Genomic DNA, 21,812 nt, shown 5'->3' on the forward strand with positions numbered 1-21,812 from the left:
ACATTTACTTAAACTGTAAAAGACAATATACAAGGCTGTCCATTCCACAGCCATCAACTAAGTGATAAAATTGGGGCACCCGGGTGGCCCAGTCCGTTGACCGTCCCACTCTTGATTTAGGCCCAGGTCACGATCCCAGGGTCATGGGATCGAGCCCCGACTGAAGGAGGAGCCTGCTTAAGATTCTCTTTCTTTCTTTCTCCCCCCACTGCCCCTCTGCCCCTCTTCCCTGCTGGCTCTCTCTCTCTCTCTCTCCAAAATAAATAAATAAATAAATAAAAGCAAACGAATCGATAAATCACACTGCATAAATGAATAGAGAATGGTTGTAGTCATGACTCACTCATGAATAGACAGTGATTCATTCAAAATAACCGTGGAATATTATGTGGGATTTAAAAGGAAATGGCAGATTTATTACTACTGATACGAAAGTCTGTTTCATCTGTCATTGATTGGGGAAAACAACTCGAGTGCGCTTAGTGTCCAGTATGACACTATTTACGAAAAATAGGAAACCAAGCACAGGAATGTTGCCTATAAAACCCAGCAACACACGTCAGACAGGTCAAGCTGTGCGGGGAGACCGGTCTGGAGAGCGGGGAGTGAAAGGGGCACCCGTACTTACTTTTAAGTGTGTTAGAGTTCAATGTGTTTCCTTGAGGCCTGTGAATATTTTTCAGTGAAAAGGAACTAGATCCACACCAACGGAAAAAAGAACAGCACCCTGGGCGGTTCCGGGGCAGGGCGGGGTGGGGGGCAAGTCGGCGGAGGCCGCGCTCCCTCCCTTGGGGCCTGGGAGCCCCCCCCCCCCCCCCGGGGCAAGTTCAGCCCTGCCGGGTGTTGTTGCTGCTGGAGCAAAGCCTAGCGGTGCAGCTGGTCGGGTCAGGGTGGGCAGGCGGAGTAGAAGATCAGACTGCAGGGGAGGAGGGGGGGTGTTTGACCTGGCAGTCTCTGGGGGGGCAGGGCTGAGCCAACCGGGAGGAGGTCCTGAGCCAGGAGGGGAATTTCCTTGACGGGTGGGGCTGGGGGGCTTCCAGGGGGTACTTGGTACAGCGAGTGGGACTCCCAGGCTAGACTTCTGGGGGACAGGAAGCGACCTCAGGCAAGGGCGCCAGGCACTGGCCAGGACGTTCACAGGCACGGTGGCGGCAAAGGCTTCCTCAGGCTCCCTTCCTTAGGAGAGGGGCCTCGGGCTCTGGTCACCCGGGTCTGCAGACCCCCTGACCCGTCTGCTGTCTCCCTCTTTACTGCAGAATGAAGATGAGACGCTACAAGCTCTTTCTCGTGTTCTGTATGGCCGGCCTGTGCCTCATCTCCTTCCTGCACTTCTTTAAGACCCTGTCCTATGTCACCTTCCCCCGGGAACTGGCCTCCCTCAGCCCGAACCTCGTGTCCAGCTTCTTCTGGAACAATGCCCCCGTCACGCCCCAGGCCAGCCCGGAGCCGGGTAGCCCCGGCCTGCTGCGAACGCCGCTCTATTCCCACTCGCCCCTGCTCCAGCCCCTGTCGCCGAGCAAGGCCACCGAGGAGCTCCACCGGGTGGACTTCGCGCTGCCCGAGGACACCACCGAGTACTTCGTCCGCACCAAGGCCGGCGGCGTCTGCTTCAAACCGGGCACCAAGATGCTGGAGAAGCCCCCCTCGGGGCGGCCCGACGAGAAGGCCGAGGGCGCCGACGGCTCCTCGGCCCGGGGCCCCGCGCGGCACCTGCTGAGCACCCGCGAGCGCCCGGGGGCCCGCGGCGCGCGGCGCAAGTGGGTGGAGTGCGTGTGCCTCCCGGGCTGGCACGGGCCCAGCTGCGGCGTGCCCACCGTGGTGCAGTACTCCAACCTGCCCACCAAGGAGCGCCTGGTGCCCCGGGAGGTGCCGCGGCGGGTCATCAACGCCATCAACGTCAACCACGAGTTCGACCTGCTGGACGTGCGCTTCCACGAGCTGGGCGACGTGGTGGACGCGTTCGTGGTGTGCGAGTCCAACTTCACGGCGTACGGGGAGCCGCGGCCGCTCAAGTTCCGCGAGATGCTGACCAACGGCACCTTCGAGTACATCCGGCACAAGGTGCTCTACGTCTTCCTGGACCACTTCCCGCCGGGCGGGCGGCAGGACGGCTGGATCGCCGACGACTACCTGCGCACCTTCCTGACGCAGGACGGCGTGTCGCGGCTGCGCAACCTGCGGCCCGACGACGTCTTCATCATCGACGACGCCGACGAGATCCCCGCGCGCGACGGCGTGCTCTTCCTCAAGCTGTACGACGGCTGGACGGAGCCCTTCGCCTTCCACATGCGCAAGTCGCTCTACGGCTTCTTCTGGAAGCAGCCGGGCACCCTGGAGGTGGTGTCGGGCTGCACCGTGGACATGCTGCAGACGGTGTACGGGCTGGACGGCATCCGCCTGCGCCGCCGCCAGTACTACACCATGCCCAACTTCCGCCAGTACGAGAACCGCACCGGCCACATCCTGGTGCAGTGGTCGCTGGGCAGCCCCCTGCACTTCGCCGGCTGGCACTGCTCCTGGTGCTTCACGCCCGAGGGCATCTACTTCAAGCTCGTGTCCGCCCAGAACGGCGACTTCCCCCGCTGGGGCGACTACGAGGACAAGCGGGACCTCAATTACATCCGGAGCCTGATCCGCACGGGCGGCTGGTTCGACGGCACGCGGCAGGAGTACCCGCCGGCCGACCCCAGCGAACACATGTACGCCCCTAAGTACCTGCTCAGCAACTACGCCCAGTTCCGCTACCTGCTGGATAACCCCTACCGGGAGCCCAAGGGCACAGCGGAAGGTGGGCGGCGGAACAGGGGGCCCGAGGGAAGGCCGCCCGCCAGGGGCAGATCGGATGTGGTCGAAGGCTAAGGCTGCGAGATCTTCAAAGAGCCGGCGGGCGGGGTGGGGGGGTGGGGGGGTGGCGGCAGCCCCTCCCGCTGTTTCCCTGCCTCCCTCTGCCGGCTGCCTGGTTCCCGAGAGGACCGAGCCCTTGGGAACCCAGGGCCAGGCCTGTGAGCTCACAAAGCATCCTTCCTCGTCGGGAGAAGGGAGTCCAGCCCTTGCGTCCACCCAGAGTGCTGTGGCCAGGAGGTGCCAACGGAGAGTGCATGACGGTTACTGGGTAGCCAGGGAGGGCGGGCAGGGTCGGGGGAGGGGACCCGCAGGAGAAGGTCCCCAGGCCAGCCACGTGGGAGCTGCGGCCCCGGCCGGGGAGAAACCTGCCGTTGGGCCTCCTGGGGCTTTGGACCTGCAGCGGGAAGGTGGGCAGGCCGGGAGGTCCTGGGGCTCTGTAAATGGGTGCATTCGGGTGCAGGAGGAAGAGGGGACAGCAAGGTGGGAGGGATGTAAAGGAGCATCCAGCTGGGAGGAAGCGCAGTGTCCTCGGAAGGGCTGAGCCGGAGGGAGCAGAGAGCTCCGCCCGCAGGACACCCCTGCGCTGGAGAGCACCCGTGGGGTAGGGCCCGGAGTCTGCCGAAGCCCGGGGAGTCTTGCTTTTGGTTCCAAACCTGGCCTTGACATTCCGTCTTTCTTTTTATACTGTCGTCTTATGGGCTGCCCGCTCAGCCCTCGCAAGGCCAAGACTCCAGTTCCCGGGGTGGGATGGGAGCCGGAGGCTGGACCGTCAAGCCGGCCTGGGAGGGGGCCTAGGGGAGGCAGAGGTTCCCCATCACCCCTTCCCACGGGGACCCACAGCCCCAGCCCTCCACCGTCTCTGATAGAGTCACCCTTGTGCCCCTGCTCGGGGCTGGCTAGAGCCAGGAAGGGCCCACAGGCTGCCTGGGACCAGGAAGGACTTTGAGGTCAGTCATGTCATCTCATTCCCCTCAGTTTATCTCATGGGGGCAGGGGATGTATCGGTTAGATTCTAAGCTGCTGCCATTAAGAGGCCCCCAAACACAATGGTTTAAGCAAGACAAGCTTGTTTCTAGCTTGACTGTCCAGAGGGAGATGGTCCAGATCCAGTAGGGCAGCTCTGCTTTTTCCCACATACACACCTTCCAGTTCTGGACAGAGCGGTGGCTTCAGCTCCCACCATCACATGTGCATCCCAGCCTGGGAGAAGCAGGGAAGGGCAAGAGAAGCACATGTCCTTTCCTGTTAAGGGCATGAGCCAGCATGGCGTGGTCACTTCCGATGGCATCTCACTGGCCGGGTCTTAGTCACGTGGTCACAAGCAGCTGCAAGGGAAGCTGGGAAAGGGAGTCTTCGGCCACATGCCCAGCCTCCGCTTGAGAGTCCTCTTAGTAAAGGAAGGAGGAGAGCACGGAGACCAGGAGCATCTTTGGCACAGAGGGAGGGGCATAGGGAGAGAGCGTCAGAATGACTAACACAGTCCTAGGATCCTCCTCTCAAGTTCAGAGCTCTTAGACGCACCTGCTCCTGCCCCCATTCACTGCCAGTCCAGAGCTGGGGGGGGCGGGCAGTGAGAGCCTGCAGTTGAAGGAGGGGTGAGACACCGCCCTCCTGAGGCCCCCACAGATGTTCACCCAGCCATGCCAGGATGCAGAGCCTGCCTGTGGAGCGGGACATGTTTGTGTGTGCGTGTGTGTATTTATGGGCATGTGTGCATGTTTGGTGTGTACTTGTGTGTGTCTGTATTGGGGTGTCCCTGTAAATAGATGCTTCTGTATGGATGTGGGGGCAGGGCCCAGGCCTCCCCTTCCCCGGGACCTGGAGCCTGTGGCCACAGCCCCTCACAGCTCCCCCAAAGTGACTGAGGCGCAAAGCCCTCGGGGAGCCTAGCAAGCAAGGCTAAAGGGGGATGCGGGGTCTGTCTGTCTGTCTGTCTTTCAGTCCAAGGAATGAGAATCCTCCGGGCCCGAGGGCTGAACAGCTGAGAGCTCACTACCTCCCCGGCCTGTTTTGGTCCCCACCATATCCTTCCATCCCATCCCACCCAGCCTCCAGCCAGGACTGTCTCTGGGGGGTCTTGTTGGGGTTTCCTGACGGGCCAGAAGGGGAGGGGGTCTCCTCTGCCTCAGCTCTGTCCAGAGAACTGTATGGCATGGGTGTGGTCTGGGGAGCTGGCCGCAGAGCAGCGTCCGGCCGGCAGGCATGAATCAGGTGGCAGGGCCCTATGGCCTCCAGTCTCCCACCCCAAGCAAGTCTTTAGGGTGCCCTGAGGGAACCCCTCCCTTGGAGTTACAGCAGTCCCCCTAGTCCCTCTTGGATCTGAGAAGTGGCAAAAGAAATCAGGATGTCCCTGTGGCTCTGGGCCAACCCAGACCGGGGCCTGCCTTCCCAGCCACCTCTGCTCACCCCCTGGACAGGCAGTCTCTGGGGGCTCCTGAATCGTGCCTGAGTCCCAGCCCAGGGCCTCCCTCCTGAGGGCTTCCTCACCTCGTGCCCCTGGCACCCTCGGCTGCTATGGGCATGCCCCCTCCCCAGGCTGGCAGGGGTCCCTGGCCTCCAGTTCACCAGCTCCGGGGCAGGGGAAGGAAGAGGGGAGGAGCTCAGATGTGCCAGGACCCACCTTCCCTCTCAGACCCAGAACCCTGTTCACGGTCACTGCCGAGTGGAGACCTGGCCATTGGGTGGAGACAGCAGCCATCAGAGGAGTGGGGGTGGGGGCGGGGGGCAAGGCGTGGGGTTGAAGAGTTTCACATATACTCACATTCATACACTGGGAATTCTGGGGGGTGGGGGGTGGGGGGGGCGGGCAGGGGAGCCCCGGGCCACTCCCCCAGTATGAAAGGAAACCAAACTGTGAATGTGTGAGGGCGGGCACACTGCTGGCCCTGTCGCCATAACCAGGTGTCTTTCCCTGGGAACCACTGGCCCTATGACCTCTAGACTCAGGAGGCTCAGCCGGCCCACAGGTCATGTCCATTCCCAGGGGCGGATGTGGGAGAGCTTTGGGGGCAAAGGTGACGGTTGGGGAGGGGATACAGGACTTCCCCAAGCAGAAGGCAGGGCCCTGGGAAATGTATAATTTAAGGACGCCAATGATAATAGTATTATTTTTTTTGTAAGGGAAAATCAATATGTACATTCTGAAATCATTTTCTCTGTAAATGGTTGGATTTCATTTCACCCTTAAAGGGATGCTTAAAGGAAAAGATAATATTAATAATAAAAACAGCTACAAAGTCTGAAAGGTGCGCGTGCGGGGCCAGTTTGGGGGTGCTCTGGGTCAGGGAGGGGTGCGAGGGGGTGGCTCAGGTCTTCCTAAAAACCTCCTCCCCGCCAGCGCCGGGCCCACGGGGTGTGAGCCTCCTCACAGACTGACGGACGCTGGGCAGGAGGGGGGCGTGCCGAGCCCCTCACCAAGGAGTGCACGCACCCACGCACAACCAGGGGCGCGTCCTCCCCTTCCCCACCCCACCTGGTGGAACCAGCTGGAAGGAGGGGCGCAGAAAGACGAGGTAGGTCCAGGACTGGCCACACACACCTCCCCACTCCGGGGCGGACCTGTACCTCGCCGGAGTGCCAGATGAAGGTTCTGGTGTCTACCCCCAAAGGAGAGCAGTTCTCAGTCCTGACCTCAGGGCGTCCGGACAAACCCTCCCGCTTCAGTGTTCTTCCCCTCTTTGCCTGTCACAGGTTTTCTTTCTTTCTCTTTCTTTCTTTCTTTCTTTCTTTTCTTTCTTTCATTTTTCTTCCTTCCTTCCTTTTTCTTTTTCTCTTTCTTTTCTTCCTTCCTTCCTTCTTTTCCTTCCCTTCCTTCCCTTTCTTTCTTTCTTTCTTTCTTTCTTCTTTTTCTTTCAGGGTTTTTAAAAAAGTAATCTACACCCAATGTGGGGCTCGAACCTACCACCCCAAGATCAAGATTCGCAAGTTCCACCCACTAAGCCATTCAGGTGCTCCCTGTCACAGGTTCTAAGGTCACACAGCCACTTGGTGGCAGAAGAGGGACCACACGTGGATTCCCGGCACTGGTCCTGTCGCCAGCCCTTTGGAGCACGTGAAGACGGCACTGTCTCTCCCATGGACTTGTGCTCAGATGGTGCCTGGAGCAGGGAATGCGGGGGCCTTCCCGGAGGCTTCCATCAAGCCCACGGACAATGGTATCGTCCTCGGGAAGGAACCCTCTGGGCATTTTCCAAGGAGAGTCTCAGAGATGGTGAAAGCAGGCACATTTTTTGAACTCTGCCTCAGTCCCCCATGGGGTGGCTGTGCGGCCTCCCTGTTCGATGGGGAGACGGAGGCTGGAGACAGGGAGGAGAGACAGAAGTGTCGGTGGCCACAGCAGGGGCTGATGTCCCCTGAGCAGCCACAAGGTGCGCAGGGTGTCACATGCATAACTCAGATACGTGGCCTCCGGCCGTGCTGCCAATGCCCAGGAAGGCACCTGCTGCAGGTGCTTGCGGGGTTGGGGGGGGGGAGTGTAATTCCACAGGCTTGGGGGAGAGTGGAGGAGATACGGACATCCCACCTAGCCAAAAGGGGGTGACGGTAACCCCTCTCCACTTGAGATCAAGTGTATAACCCTTAAATCATGTCCCAGAATGAATCGTCCTCCTCATAGACTTTTACAGACGTTATTTATTAAGTGCCTATTCTGTGCCAGGCTCTGGGCTAAGAGATCTCCCTCCCCATCATTCCCATTTTACAGCTGTGGGGAGGGAGGCTTGGGTACATTAAGGCAGTGAATGCCACGCGCCCCTCCCTGTGTCAGCGTCCGTGGCGGGGGCGGGGGGGGGGAGGGAGATGAAGGCAGGAGGCGTGAGGATGTTAGTGATGTTCACACACCATCCGAGCTCCTAATCAAGCCAGGCGTGGTGCCGGGTGAGGGGACACCGAGTGAAGGCAGTCCCTGCTGTCAGGAGGATTACGGACAGTGGGAAACACCAACAGGTAAGCGCCACGTCAGTGCGGTGAGGTGAGGGCTGGCGTGAAGTCGTCAGAGCCGAGGAAGCCGGCTGTGAGCGGCTGTGAACGTCAGATACGACTGTCTTCCTCCACTGGCCATCCAGGGAGCTGGAGGTACCGTACTGGCGGGCTCCGCGGCCTTGGGGGGGACGCCTATTCTCTCCAGACGCAATCTGCCTATAAAAATGGTCCATAGAGAGCTTTACTGCATCTAGAGGACAACGTAAAAGACAGGGAAATGGTTTACAACCTGTAAAGCTCCATCAGGATGGGGGAGACCAGAGCAAGCCCGGTGACTGGGTAACAGCAACCACTGAAGTGCTTCTAGAGTTGCCCTCCAGCTCGGGGCTTGAGCTGTGGGCGGTTGAAACTCCCAAGCCCTGGGGCACCTGGGTGGTTCAGTCCAACTTGACTTCGACTCAGGTTATGATCTCAGGGTTTGTGGGTTTGAGCCCTACGTCGGGCTCTGTGCTGACAGCGTGGAGCCTGCTTGGGATTCTCCCTCCTTCTCTCTTCCCTTCCCGCCCTCCCCATCAAAATAAGTAAATAAACTTAAAAAAAACAAAAACAGGGGCGCCTGGGTGGCTCAATTGGTTAAGTGTCTGACTCTGGCTCCGGTCATGATCTTGTGGTTTGTGAGTTCGAGCCCCGTGTCGGGCTCGGTGCTGACAGCTCGGGGCCTGGAGCCTGCTTCGGATTCTGTGTCTCCCTCACTCTCTGCCCCTCCCCTACTCACAATCTGCCTCTCTCTCTCTCTCTCAAATAAATAAACATTAAAAAACAAAAACAAACCCTGAAGGCCTGACATCCTGGAGCCCACTGGGAGTCCCCACCTGGGCACCCCACATCATGGAACATCCACGCATCTGTGGTTACCATTCAAAGCAGTGAAAAGCCTTCCCCTGGGGCCAGCTCTCTGGCCAGCATCCTCGACCCCTCCTGTGCTGTTCTAGTGAATTCCCAGACACTCAGTTATAGCAGGAAACTAATGCTTTTAAATTACAATAATTTTTTTAAGTTTCATTTTGTAGTTTACTCCATCAAATATTTACTGCTTCAACACAAACCACCCTGAAATCTAACACAACAATTGATTTGCTGACGGTTCCACAATTCGATCTAGGCTCAACTGAATGGTTCTTCTGCCTGGCAGCGCGTGGGCAGCTGCTTCAAGGATGTGCCCACCTGCTCAGGCCTGACCTGGATTACTGGTGACAGGAAGGGATAATTCACAAAAGAATGAGCCTGTCAGCCAGTCAGTGCTTATGCAGGAGACACACAGGGCTTAACACAAACAGGCCCCCTGCCTCCTGCCATAAAAACATTGCTTGAATCTCACCTCAAGGAAGCATCACACAAATTCAAGTGGAGGGACAATCCGCCCGCAAACCTGACCTCTCGTATGCTCCTCGTTTCCTGCGTTTGTAGGAAAAGTCCGACCCTACATCGGTACCACAAACCACCTCTTAGACACCTATCCTAGCTACTGCGGCAAACCATCAACAGTGGCACAAGTCCTTCCACCGGGGCCTCGGCGTGTGGCCTCATTGTTCCCGTCATCCCGGCCGCCCAACGTGTTGTGTGAGCCCAGCCAAGACCAGAAGAGCTTCCCAGCCCAGTTCAACCTAAACATAAATCCAGTCTCGTGAGCTCAATTGCTTTAGCCACCAGGGGTGGTTTGTTACGCAGCCTGATTGTGGCCATAGGTGACTGACACAGTTGGCTTTCAGTTAATGACAAAAGCCTGACCCAAACGAGGCAAGCAGCGGAGTTTATCGGCTCGCTGACATGTTAGTTTAGTAACAAGAAAGGCTTCAGGTACAGCTGGAGGTGGAGCTCACTCCCACACTGTCGTCCAGCTCTCTCTGTGGCTCGGCTCAGCTCCACTTCCCATCCTGTGTTGTCCCTATTCTCCGACAGCCTTAAAACCCTCATGCCTGCAAGATGGCTGCAGCAGCTCCAGGCCTCGCGGCATCCCATCTTGGGTACTTAGCACAGAAGAAATAGAGCTCCTCTCCCCTAAAAGTCCCGGGCCTGCAGGCCATTGACTTGGATAAAGTCATGTGATCATCCCTGGGCCAATCGGTGAGACTGGAGAGGGGCTGGGCGGGCTATGCTCATTAGCCTTCTTCGACCAGAGGAAGGAGGATGCCCAAAAGAAATGGGGGGCATCAAGGTCACCACTGGCACAACCTTAGTTGCCTCCATCAAGTCTTTCACCGGCCCCTGGCCAAGTCGGTCTCCCGCATCCTCGTCTGTGAAATAAAGACCTTCATGGGACAGACTCTAGAGCGGTTGTGAGGGCACTCAGAACTTGGAACAGAGCCTGGAGAATCGGGAGAGCTTCAAAAGTGGGAGCGGTCATCATCAGGACTCTGGCCGCACCCCCCATTTCCTCACATGGTGCACCTGACACACGGGTCACGCATCCCTTCTCCACACCCCCTTCCTCAGCCGCTGTGACTTCCTCTACCTCCTTCTTGATGTTCCTTCTCGGGTGCCTTCCTGGCATCCTTTTACCCCATGCGCCCCTTCAATAAGGGGGCTCCCCAGGGCCTCATCCTGGGCCCACTGCTCTGCCTACTGTTCTGGACTCCTGCAGAGGTAGGGCTGGCCCAGCCTCTCCAGAGTCCTCCCCAGTGAGCATCCAGCCCATGGATCCAACTGCTCGTTAGATGAGTCCCCAAGGTGTCAAGGTCACCGCAAACGAAAAGCAGCTCCAGAGAGCTGGGCACACAGTAGGCACTCAGTAAATGCTGGCTGCAGTGGACATTTACGGTTCCTCTTCTCGGCATCTCTTCCTACCAGAATTTCTCGATCGTGTGCTTTGGTGGGGATTGACACGGACACACGTGCACACTCACACATGCACACACCCAGGTCCTAAGGTAGCCCTGAAAGGCTCCGCCAGTTTGTACAACCCACTGCCTGGTCAGGGCAATTACTTTAGGGATGGACGAGTGGCCCAATCCAGACTAGTGATACAGAAGAAAAAACACTGCTGGAAGCTTCTGGAAAAGAAGTTCTTGGGGCGCCTGGGTGGCGCAGTCGGTTAGGCGTCCGACTTCAGCCAGGTCACGATCTCGCGGTCCGTGGGTTCGAGCCCCGCATCGGGCCCTGGGCTGATGGCTCAGAGCCTGGAGCCTGTTTCCGATTCTGTGTCTCCCTCTCTCTCTGCCCCTCCCCCGTTCATGCTCTGTCTCTCTCTGTCCCAAAAATGAATAAACGTTGAAAAAAGAAAAAAAAAAAATTAAAAAAAAAAAAAAAAAAAAAGAAAAGAAGTTCTTTTCTTCAAGAATGATGGGGAGGGGCGCCTGCGTGGCTCCGTCGGTTGAGCGTCCGACTTCGGCTCAGGTCATGTTCTCATGGTTTGTGAGTTCGAGCCCTGCATCGGGCTGGCCGCTGTCAGCACAGAGCCCGCTTCGGATCCTCTGTCCCCGTCCCTCTGCCTGTCCCCCTCTCTCCGCCCATCCCCCGCTTGCGCTCTCCCCCAAATAAATAAATATTTTTTTAAAAAATTTGATGAGGAAAGGGGAAAGAGCCCTCACCACCAGAAATAAAAGGAGAGGGAGGAGCATACAGCTGATAGCACTGGCTGGTGTGTGGAACCTTCCCTAAAAGCCACACTGTGAGGACTTCTCAATTACCTGAGCCAACACATTCCCTTTGTGAAAGACACTTTGAGCTGGGCTTTCTGCTATTTACAGCGGAAAACATTCTAACTCCTCTCAAGAAAACCTCTTCTCTGAGTTCAGGCACACTGTTCTCTTAGCCCAGAACCTTCTGCCGCCATTTTGTTTCTAACGCTTGCTCACTCGTTCAGGCTCAGGTGTCAGGTTCTCCAGGAGGCCTTGCTAGGACGGCCCCACCTCTACCTCCCCACACCCAGATTAGGTGCTGATCCTCTGGGCTCCCATGATGCCTCGGACGTCTCCAGTGCTGCCCTTTCCATATGGTCTTAGGATTGCCTGCTTTTGGGTGTGGTCTCCCACGCTTGGGAGCAAACAGTTCCTAGCACGACTCAACATCTATTTGGGGAATGAGCAACTAACAGGCGAATGCCACTAATAAGTGGAAGCACTGGGGTTTGAACCCAGGACTGTCTCCTATGCTGTCCAACACCCACCAGAGACCCTGCTCCCTGAACACCCCACTCTGCCTGCCCAAGCACTGGGGTCCTGTCACATACAACCTGCCATCTGAGGGCAGTAGGTGTTCTATGGCCCAAGCTTCCTCCCCGGAAGGCCCTTGCCCACAGGATTAGCTGTGACCACGCCTCTTGGCCAAGAGTTGCCACTTCCTTTGATATCACACTGGATCAGTCCCCATGCCATAATGAGAACATTCAGCATGTCCCATGCAGCGACCTTTCCGAAGACCCAGGATGCCTCATGCCAGGCCCCAGTTTGGATTGCTCTGCCTTCTAGAAGTTCACATGGGACACGGCCAGGCCCTTATCCACGTGACCGCCCATCAACTAGTCAAAAATAGCTGTCTCCGCTCCCTGATCTGCTCTGCCAGCCAGTCCACTGCTGTCCAGTAATGAGACTTTTAGACTCTTTGCCATTTGGTTCTGTAAATATTGGCCAGGGTCTGGGGTGCAGGTTGGTGGTGGGAAACAGAAACAACATTCTTGAGATTTGTAGGAGGCAGAAAACCTGACTCTGTCATTCCAGCCCATTGTGACAGTGTCCTGGGGCAGAGGCTCCAAACGGGGTCGCTCAGTTCTAGAACGCTCTTGAGGGACACCTGGGTGGCTCAGTCGGTTAAGCATCCAACTTCGGCTCAGGTTGTGATCTCGCAGTTCGTGAGTTCGAGCCCTGTGCCGACAGCTCAGAGCCTGGAGCCTGTTTCAGATTCTGTGTCTCCCTCTCTCTCTGCCCCTCTCCTGCTCTCTCTCTCTCTCTCTCTCTCAAAAATAAATAAACATTAAAAAAAATTAGAAAGTTCTCGAAGGGTCCCCTTGATCGCCAGCATTTAAAACAACCTGATTAGGATGCTTAGAACCAATTTCATTTTTGCAAATCAGACTCATCTCTCAGGAAGCCGCCATGCTAATGCAGTTAGGTGTGCAACCCCACTCCATGCCAGTGAGTTTTTCTAGTCGGTCACCCCTCTTCCTACCCACTGTACCCATGCCACCTCTTCTGCCAGTACTTAACCTTTCAGCTCAATCCTGCACTCGCTCACTGACTGCACGCTGTATGACAGGCCCCAAGGAAGACACAGAAACGGAGAAGACACACTTGCTGCCCTCTAGGAGCTCAAAATCGACTTGCAAGTAAGGCCACGGTTTCTCGACCTCGGCGCTAGTGACCTCGTGGCCAGATGATTCTGTGTTGGGGGGCCTGTCCCGATGCACTGCAGGGTGTTAGCAGCATCCCTGGCCCCTACTTACCGGATGAATCCGCTCCCCCGAGTGTGACAACCACGCGTGTCTCCAGACATCGTTAAATGTCCCCTGGAAGCGGAATCAGGCACTTTCCATACGTTACTTCATATAATCTACATGGTATCTAGGGGGGTTACGCCTTACCAGCCTGCAAGGTTGTAGGGGTGGGGAGGCTAGGATCCGGGGAGATTACGGGTATAAATTGCTGAAAGCCACACAGCTCCCCATGGGACTTAGAGGACCAGGGCCTCCACCACCCTTCGCACGGTGCTGTGCTGCCTCCTAGTGGGAGAGCCAGGCATGTCCACAACCGGCGGTGCGGGCCGGCCTTCCCTCCTTTCCTTCCTTTCTTTTACCCAACTGGACGCCAGGTGGGATTTCAGAGGGCGTATAAAGCAGACGCCGCAGATGGAAGGACGTTTATGCACATATATGTGTGTGTATATATAATAGAATCACAGAGCATTATGAAGAGAAAGGACAACCGAGACCAGGAAATACACAAAATGATGAAGGCCACGCGAGGGGGACATCCGTGTGGTGAAGGCATGTGGCGCAAAGGGCGACGTGCTCTTCTCCCCCTTCGGCAGACGAGGAAAGGAAGGTTCCAGAGCCTGCACAGGACGTGGCGGAGCCCAGAAGGTGAACACCTCTGGAGCGTCTGTTCCCTACCCGGCGGGGCTGGGTGTGGCTTCCGCCGGGGCCCCCGTGGTGCTCACCGGATCCTGCTGAGCTGTACTGACACGGTGGGCGCGTAACAGCGCATCCCTCCTCGGGCGGCCGGCTCCCAGCCCCACTTGCGTCAGTAGTGGTGGCTGACATTGATATCCACCCACCGGCACGTCCCCAGTCAGGCCCCAGAGACCCTCGCACTCTGGCAGACCAGGGCCACCACCTTCCTTAGGATCCATTCGTCCCCCTCGGAGTCACTGAGGGCAGAGGCCCACCGCGCTGCGTCAGTGGGAGGCTTTGCCGGGTGGCGTCGTCAACACTCTTGGAAGTTCCTGAGCATGTTCTTGGTTTCAGCTCATGTCAGGATCTCACAGGTTCGTGGGATCGAGCCGCGTGTCGGGCTCTGCGCTGACAGCAGGGAGCCTGCTTGGGATTCTCTGTCTCCCTCCCTCTGCCCCTTCCCCACTCCCCCATGCACTCTCTCTCTCTCTCTCTCAAAATAATAAGAAAACATAAAAAAAAAAAAAAAAGGGGGGGGTGCCGAGGTGGCTCAGTCAGTTAAGCATCCAATTTCAGCTTTGGTCATGATCTCACGGTTCGTGGGTTCGAGCCCCGTGTTGCGCTTTGTGCTGACAGCTCGGAGCCTGGAGCCTGCTTCAGATCCCGTGTCTCTCTCTGCCCCTCCCCTGCTCGCACTCTTTCTCTCTCTCTGAAAAATAGACATTAAAGAACAGTGTTAAAGAAAAAGAACAGGACCAGGCTGTCCTGGGTTTCACCAATCTGGTCCTGGGTTTCACCTCACTGATCTGAGAAGAGGGGCCTCGGGCCTGCCTGTTTCTGCCTGCTCTCCTGGCCGGTTTCCTCCTCTGACCATCCTCGGATGTGAGAATGGCTTTCCCATCATGGCGCTGTATTTAGAGAGGGTCCTCCCATCCTCCCGCCCGTACCAGCTGTGGAATTGCCGAGACACCTGGGGGAGGAAAGGCTGTTCTGCCAATCAGCCCAGCCCAAGGACATCGGCGGGTCAAGTTCTAAGACTCAAAGGACCAAGAGCATGTGCAAACATCACGACTCCTCCAAACCACACTCAGGGTCATCCCAAGCTCTGCGCAACCTCTGGAGTAGATCTTCTCTTAATTACTGTGTTGCCGTACGTCCCAGACTCTGACCTGGAAATCATACCTTGCTCTCCCTCCTCCCTCTTCCGGCCTCCCCCGCCAATCCACCCTCCGGGCAGGGCCACGGCACTGCCAGCCCACACAGGCTGCTGTGCAAACTGTCCAAAGGGATTAGCTGCTCCTTAGCAGAAGAGGGGGCTGGGGAGCCCAACGCTGCCAGATGTCTTAAGCATTTAAGCAAATGTGGAAAGCTCTTATAATTTTCTGGGTCTTACAAAGCTCTTTGCGGGGCGAGAACAGTCCTGCACGTACACCTGTTTGCCCCTGGAGGAGACAGAGGCTGTAATCAGCCTGAGTGGTGCTGCCTCATCTGTAAAGTGGGTCACTGGTATCCAGTGGGTCAATGGGTAGAAAGGATGTAAAGGGACACTGGCTGGGATTCACTGAGCGACTGCCCTGGGCTGGACACTGTACTCGGCCTCCCCACCCTTCTCCTACGTTCTGAACCTCACAGAGGTGGTACACGTGGCAAGTGGGGGAGCTGGGAGCTGGGCTCTAAGCCTGCCCATCTGCCAGTCCTGGCCCCCACTCCTGCTGCCTGCCAAGGGGAGGGTATTCCGTGAATGAGCTTACAGTCTCTGTGCCCTTCTCGACACCACCTGGCACTATGTGGGCAGCAAAGATTTCACAGGCTAATGGGGGAATCTCACTCCTGGCCAGGGATATCAGGTTTTGGTCTGGTGAATACAGGATCGATGACATGCGATGACAGCAAACTCCATCGGGAGGGAGGCGGCTCTCTCTGAGAGATTTCCAGGTCCCTGGCAGGCTCACGTCCCGGAGCTTCGCTGAACCGTTACGGTTACTGCCAACTCCTCCATTACTCCAGCAGGGTGGGTAAAAGGAGTGTCTGCACCCTTACTCCACCCTGGGTCCTCCCCTGGCAAGGTTGGGAGGTGGGGGGTGGGGGGTGGGCTGGGGTGAGCTTTCTGTCTTGTCGTTCAGTAGCCATTTCCCTCCCGTTCAAAGCACCCAGCATTTAAAGAGGGTCGCAAAGTTGTGTGCCTTACAACATTGCTGGGCAAAGCAAAGGGCTGGAGGCTGGAAAGACCCAGGCTGCAGGCACTCGCCCTCTCTGCCTCCAGCAGGGGAGCCTGGAGCTGCCCTGCGTGCCCCTTCCCCTCCCCACCCCCCTCAGTAAGCAGCATCGGGGAATTCACTCCTTTGAGGGCTCACTCCCTCTGGCACTTCCAACTCCTCTGCCTCAACTGGCTCCTCTCTTCCCCTCCCCAGGCTGGAACGGTACCAGCACACCCCCAGCCCAACCCCACCGCTTTTTCTTCCACTGTCCTTTCATCTCACCCTTTCTCCTGCCAGCAAAGTCACGGTCTCCCTTTCCACCTCCCCAACTACTCTCTATAGCCCCTGGGTTCTCAGTGAACCAGTCTGAGACCAGCACCTAACTGGGCAAACTGGCTGGGGCCCTGGCCTCCGTGGCCACCCTCTCCTCTCCCCAGGCCTCCATGACACCCCCCCCCCCCCGTCTTCTGCAGTGTCCTTTGCTTCCTGGGCCTTAGCTGTCAGTGTCCCCAGGGGCTCCTTGTCCTTGTCTTCTTCCTCCACCCTTGCCTCTAGTCACTTCATCTATCCCGGGACAGTTCAAGCCCCAGAGCGGAGTTCAGATCCTAGTCCTGCTGCTTATGGCTCTTTAAGGTCCTGCCTCCTTGGATGTACCCGGCACAGGGACATTCTCATCCTCACACGGCTGCGATGAGGGTTAGGGGGTTGTGTGTGCAAGAGATGTCGGCACTCAGGAAGCGCTGGGCTCACTCCTACCGTCCGTCCGCTGATGGCTCTCTCAAGGGGCGCCGAAGTGGCCTGGGGCCCAGTTCCTGCCAGGTCTCAGCCTGTCAATCTAGTCCCCGTAAAAGGGCCAGGCAGCTCTTTCTAAGATGGAAGTCTGATCGTGGCTGGGACGTTCCCCTGCTGTTGGCTCAGGGTCAAATTCCTGGCTGTGGCCTGCTGCCTTCCTCCCCAGCCCCATCTCGGGCCTCTCCTGAGTTCTCTGGCTCTAGTCCTTTGAACTCTGCCATGGGCCGAGACTCCATCCTCTGCCTGGACCACTCCTGCCCCCCTACCATCACCTGGACTCCCTAAGGCCTTAGCCACAGTTTTAATCCTCATGGCAGATGCACACTTAATATATACACAGATATACACTGCTTCTCTCTATCTCCATCTTAGCATGAGTCAGTTTCAAGGTCTGATTGCTTAGGTACTTTAATGACTCCCCATTTTTGAGTGTAGAAACCAAGACTCAGAGAGGTTGAGCACGTTGCTGAAGGACACCCAGCGGTCAGGTAGCAGAGCTGGGACTTGAACCCGTGACCGACTCCAGACTAACGGTGCCCGTGCCTGAAGCACGCCTCACCGGCTATCACTTCCTTTCCGAGAAACCTTAGCATGCTCACGGTCCAGCTTTGGGTCTCAACCCTTCGCTTCCGAAGGCAGTGGGTGCTCACCCAACCTTGCTTCTTCACTGGGTCCCAGGATCTTCTGGTTCCCAGAGCACCTGTGAGGGCTTCTCTCCTAGCACCTGCGTACCTGTCTGTCTCCACCCCCCTGCCCCCCCCCCCCCCCAGCCTTCTTGAGGACAGGAACTGCGTGTTTTACATCTGCATCCCCACCTCTAACCCTGGCTCACACTAGGTACTCACTAAATGCTGAACAATAGACTGCTTGGGAACAACAGTGTTGATTCTCACGGTCACTCAGCAAAAATGTTTTGTTCATTTTGTTCCTGTATCCTGCCTTAGCCCTCTGGGGCCCGGACCCTTGGCCACGGAGGCTTTCCAGGGCTGGAAGGCCCTAGCTTGAGACTCCTGGAATTCCTGCCCTGGAACTGGTGTCCTGGGTTTCCAAAGTCTGTTTGTGATATTCCCACGTCCCTGTCCACTCACGAGAGAGAGAGACACCGACACGGGTGTCAGGCTCCCGATGACACCTTGCATGCCCTCTCACATTTAACCCTCAACAGCCCAAGGAGGCAGCTCTTTATCTCCATCTCCAGCTCACAGATGGGGAAAGCAAGACACGCAAAGCTTCAATCACTTGCCCCATGCCCGTCGCCGCCCCACTGCCCCTTTCAAACGCAACTAGACTTGACTGATCTGACTTGGGGAAATGGTCTCTCTCTCCCAGTCCCTCTACCTTTCTGGAAAATATCCCTTCATCCATTCACTCCGCAATGAAATGTCTACTATTGGTGCGAGTCACGGCTCTGATGAACAAGGGCTTCCCTCTTGCCCTCCATCCGTGACCCCATAACAAACCATTTGCCAACATCCAGATGTGCAACTGGGAGTTAGGTCAAAGCTGCAATATCTTAGAGATCCCAGAGGACCCTTTGTCCCATCCACCTGGCAGAGCCCTGACATTTGGGTCAGTGCTCCTTGCCAGGGGTGTCAGACCTACAAAGGAACCATGGATGTGTGCCTGCCCCGCTTCTCCAACCCCCCCTCCCCCCACCATTGTCACGGGAGCACTGGGAACAGGAATGAGTGCTCTGAGTCTGGAAGTAAAGAAAAGACCCAGAAGAGTCTGGGGAAGCTGATCTGAAAGGCAGGCCCCCCGGGGGCCTCCCCCCTTCCCTCCTAAAAATAATATTCTATAGAGCAGGAGGGTCAGGAGGGATACGAAAGGTCACCTAGTCTTCCAGCTGGAAATGTCACCAAATAGATTTATTTGGGTCACAAAATTATTTCTTTATCGAGCAAAGTAGGGCAGCCTGGAAGAGTGGAAAGAACACACATTTTGGTGTAAGACAGATATGCGTTCCACCGCGAGCTTCCCAGCTGCCTGGCTCAGTATCAGAGAAATTAGCAAACCCCTCTCTGTCTTGGATTTCTCATCTGTAAGATGGGGATAACGATGCCTACCAAGCAGGGCCGCTGGGCCTGGACATAATACAACGTTTGTAAAGTAGTCAGTCCAAATGGCTGGCACACCAGAGGTGCTTCATAAAGGCGGCTGTAAGTGCTGGGGCCGCTGCACTGGAGCATGAGGGAGAGAATTGCTGAGTTTCTTCCTCCAGCCCTGGGGGATCCAGCCCCAGCCTAAGAGCCCAGGCTCCACACCACCATTGGTCCTAAGTCTTAAGCCTCCCTCCTTGAGGCCCCCAACTGGGCCCTCCCTTTCCCGGAAGCCCTAGGGCTCACCGTCTCTCAGTGCTGCGGGGCTCCCCATGTCACAGGGAAGTCTTCCCTCATCTGAGTGGAGACCTCAGGCCTCTGGAAAACAGCCTTCTTCTGGAACACGCGGAACATGCTCCTAACTGAGCTGGAGCAGGGAGGCAGCAGGGTAGTTGCTCAGGCAGAAGCCGGAAGCCACGGTGACCCTTCTCTCTCACACCCTACATGAGCAGTGGCTCTAGCTCCAAAGACTTCCAGGATCTGACCACTTCCTCCCTCCACTGCCGCCTCCCCTGGTTTGAGCCCCTGTCTCCCCTGGGGTCTTGCAACAGCTTCCCAACCAACCTCCCTGCTTTAGCGCTTGGCGCATTCGGTTCTGCTCACGCCAGACCGACCCTGCGGCAATGGAATTCAGGGAGGGGCCCTTTTCACGAAGACGGAGCAGAAACGGAAGAGGAAAACCCCGGCTCCTCCTAAAGCCGAAGCCAAAGCAAAGGCGTTGAAGGCCGAGAAGGTGGCACGGAATGGTGTCCACAGCCACCAAAAAGGAGAAGATCCGCATGTCGCCCGCTCCGTGTAAAAGAGCAACGCCCTCCCTCCCACCACACTCCCTTCCCTCCATCCTCGCACCTGCAGCAGGGCTCCCAGCTCGCCTCACCACCTGCGTCAGCCCCCACTAGATGACACAACTTGATCCTTCTGTTCCCTGCAACACGGGTGGCAGTGCCCTGCACGTTAGAGACCCCTGAGGAGGACTGGATGCGTGAATCAATGAGTGGATGGTAACTGCTCCTCAACGCCCACCCCCTCCTGCTGGATGCCCGTTAGTCCCCACAACAGCCCCAGGCGGAGGTTAGGAAACTTGCCAGAGGGCAGAAGTCCTTCAGTGGTACAACTGGAACTGGGGGTCCCCAGGGGCCTGACTCCCAACGCTCCTTGGCTTCGCTTGGCACCTGGACACGCTGCGGGCAGGGGCCTCACGGATTCCAGAAGGTGTGGGTCGCGCCCCCAGATCTGGTGAGAGACAGAGAAGCAAACGGGTACATTAAACAGCAGTGCCCGGCAAATAACTGGTGCCAGTAAATACGATTTGTTGTTGAAAGGGTTAGGAGCCCCAACAGCAGTGTGCAGACATTTCTGTGCGGCCCAAAGGAGGCGCCTGTGCTGGACGCCCGAGGAGGAAGGTGCTGGAAAAGACGTCCGGAGGGAACAACTGAGGCGGACCTTCAAGGGTAGGAGTTTGCCGCGAGCCGAAGGGCCCGGGGAGCAGGAAGAGCCCCGAGGGGTGAAAAGAAAGCGATCTGAGAAAAATGGGACTTGAGGAGCTTTGACAGCCATGACAGAGAATAGTAGTAGTGTCAGACTTCCCCAGGTGTCCCCACGGCCCCAGCCCGAGATCGGCAGTCGGTGCTGGGGTCTGACCTGACCGCCTGACAGGTTACGAGGCTGGCAGCGGGTGGGGGTCGGCCCGACGCAGCCCGGTCGCTGGACCGCGAGGCCACCCGGGTGCCAGTCCGCCGCCCCACTCCCGCCCACGGCGCGGTCGCTCTCCGGGTGGGCGGGGCCCGAACGGCCTCCGCGGACCGGTCCCTGGGGGACGTCACGCACGGAGGCGGGACCGAGACCGCCTGAGGGGGCGTGGCCCGACGAGGCTCCTGGCCCCGCCCCGAGAGAGGCCTCGGCCGCGAAGAACGGAAGTCCTTCCGCCTCCGCCCGCCCCCACGCTCCCTTCAGTCCCTCCCCTCAGCTCCGTGCGCAAGGTCGTGTCCCGGAAGTGAAGGGGCCATGTTGGTGGGTGACCCCGGGAAAGGTACCGGGCGAGAGGCGAATCGCGAGGAGTGGTAGCGCGCGCAGTCCGCGGGTGAGTGCGGGGAGGAGCCGGGGCCCGGGGCTCGCCGAGCCTCTGCTCAGGGCCGCGCTGGCGCCCCCCACCCCAACCCGGCCAGCGGGGGTCTCGCCCAGACCGCTCTAGTTTCCTCCCGGGAGGCCGCTCGGTGGCCGCGCCCCAGCCTCCGGAGGCCTCCCGGGAACCCCCCGAGCCGGCCTGCCCCAGCCCGGGCCCTCCCCATCCCGCCTCGGCCCGGCCCCTAGGGTCGAGGCAGGAACTGGGGACCGACCAGGGCTCAGTCGCCCAATCGCCGATCGACCTTGTAGTAACAGCCCTCGCGTGACAATCGCCTTCAACCTCATAAAGCACTTTTCCTGTTGATTTTCTGGATTCATCTCTCCCATTCCGGGAGGCCCTTGGGGCCGACGGGTGCTCTTCTACAGTTGAGGAAAAAAGGACAGGGACAGTGGCTTTGCTCGAGCTCGCGCAGAAAGTTGGTGAGGCCGGACGCTGATGGCTAACTGACTTCGGGCCCAAAGTTCAGATCTTCTTACCAAGTACCTCCCCCATTCGATCTCATTTCTTTATTTTTGAAATAGGAGTGATCATTTCTCCCACATAGGGACTTGCTCCTTTTCATCCAACTTATTTTTTGAGGCCCTTATATGTGCCAAGCGCTGTGCTGGGAAAGTTTGTAGAGCACCCCTGTCCTACGTGGTAAGGCCCCAGCGAGTGGTAATTGTCCTTACAGAGGCAGGCAGAGTTGGGGGCAGGAATGCAGCCCCCCTTTCCAGCTATGTGCCTGTGGG

At 57.6% G+C, this 21,812-nt stretch overlaps 2 protein-coding genes across 6 annotated transcripts in view; one reads left to right on the top strand and one right to left on the bottom strand.

The window, feature by feature from the left end:
* Positions 1–6,088, top strand: part of MGAT3 (beta-1,4-mannosyl-glycoprotein 4-beta-N-acetylglucosaminyltransferase) — a 57,666-nt gene extending 51,578 nt beyond the window's left edge. For all 5 annotated transcript variants that reach the window (XM_045465885.1, XM_045465883.1, XM_045465888.1 and 2 more), the window contains one exon: positions 1,257–6,088. In XM_045465885.1, the coding sequence (XP_045321841.1) occupies positions 1,258–2,859 (1,602 nt within the window). In that variant the 5' untranslated portion in view covers position 1,257 and the 3' untranslated portion in view covers positions 2,860–6,088. The remainder of the gene's footprint in view (positions 1–1,256) is intronic.
* Positions 6,089–7,327: 1,239 nt separating this feature from the next.
* LOC123591897 lies at positions 7,328–21,407 on the bottom strand. Its single transcript, XM_045466515.1, has 4 exons — positions 21,293–21,407; positions 20,598–20,917; positions 20,042–20,189; positions 7,328–8,014 (listed from the first exon to the last, which is right to left on the bottom strand). The coding sequence occupies exons 1-4, from the start codon at positions 21,405–21,407 to the stop codon at positions 7,695–7,697; spliced, it is 903 nt and encodes a 300-aa protein (XP_045322471.1). The 3' UTR covers positions 7,328–7,694.
* Positions 21,408–21,812: the final 405 nt, after the last annotated feature.

Source organism: Leopardus geoffroyi, chromosome B4 (assembly GCF_018350155.1).
Source record: "Leopardus geoffroyi isolate Oge1 chromosome B4, O.geoffroyi_Oge1_pat1.0, whole genome shotgun sequence".
NCBI lineage: Eukaryota > Metazoa > Chordata > Mammalia > Carnivora > Felidae > Leopardus > Leopardus geoffroyi.

Coding starts and splice junctions, on each gene's coding strand:
- LOC123591897 (XM_045466515.1), bottom strand. CDS start 21,407: ATGGGAGAGATGAATCCAGAAAATCAACAGGAAAAGTGCTTTATGAGG. Junction 20,190..20,597: donor GTAACCTGTCAGGCGGTCAG/GTCAGACCCCAG, acceptor GTCTCTCACCAG/ATCTGGGGGCGCGACCCACA. Junction 8,015..20,041: donor TGAAGGACTTCTGCCCTCTG/GCAAGTTTCCTA, acceptor GTTGTCCTCTAG/ATGCAGTAAAGCTCTCTATG.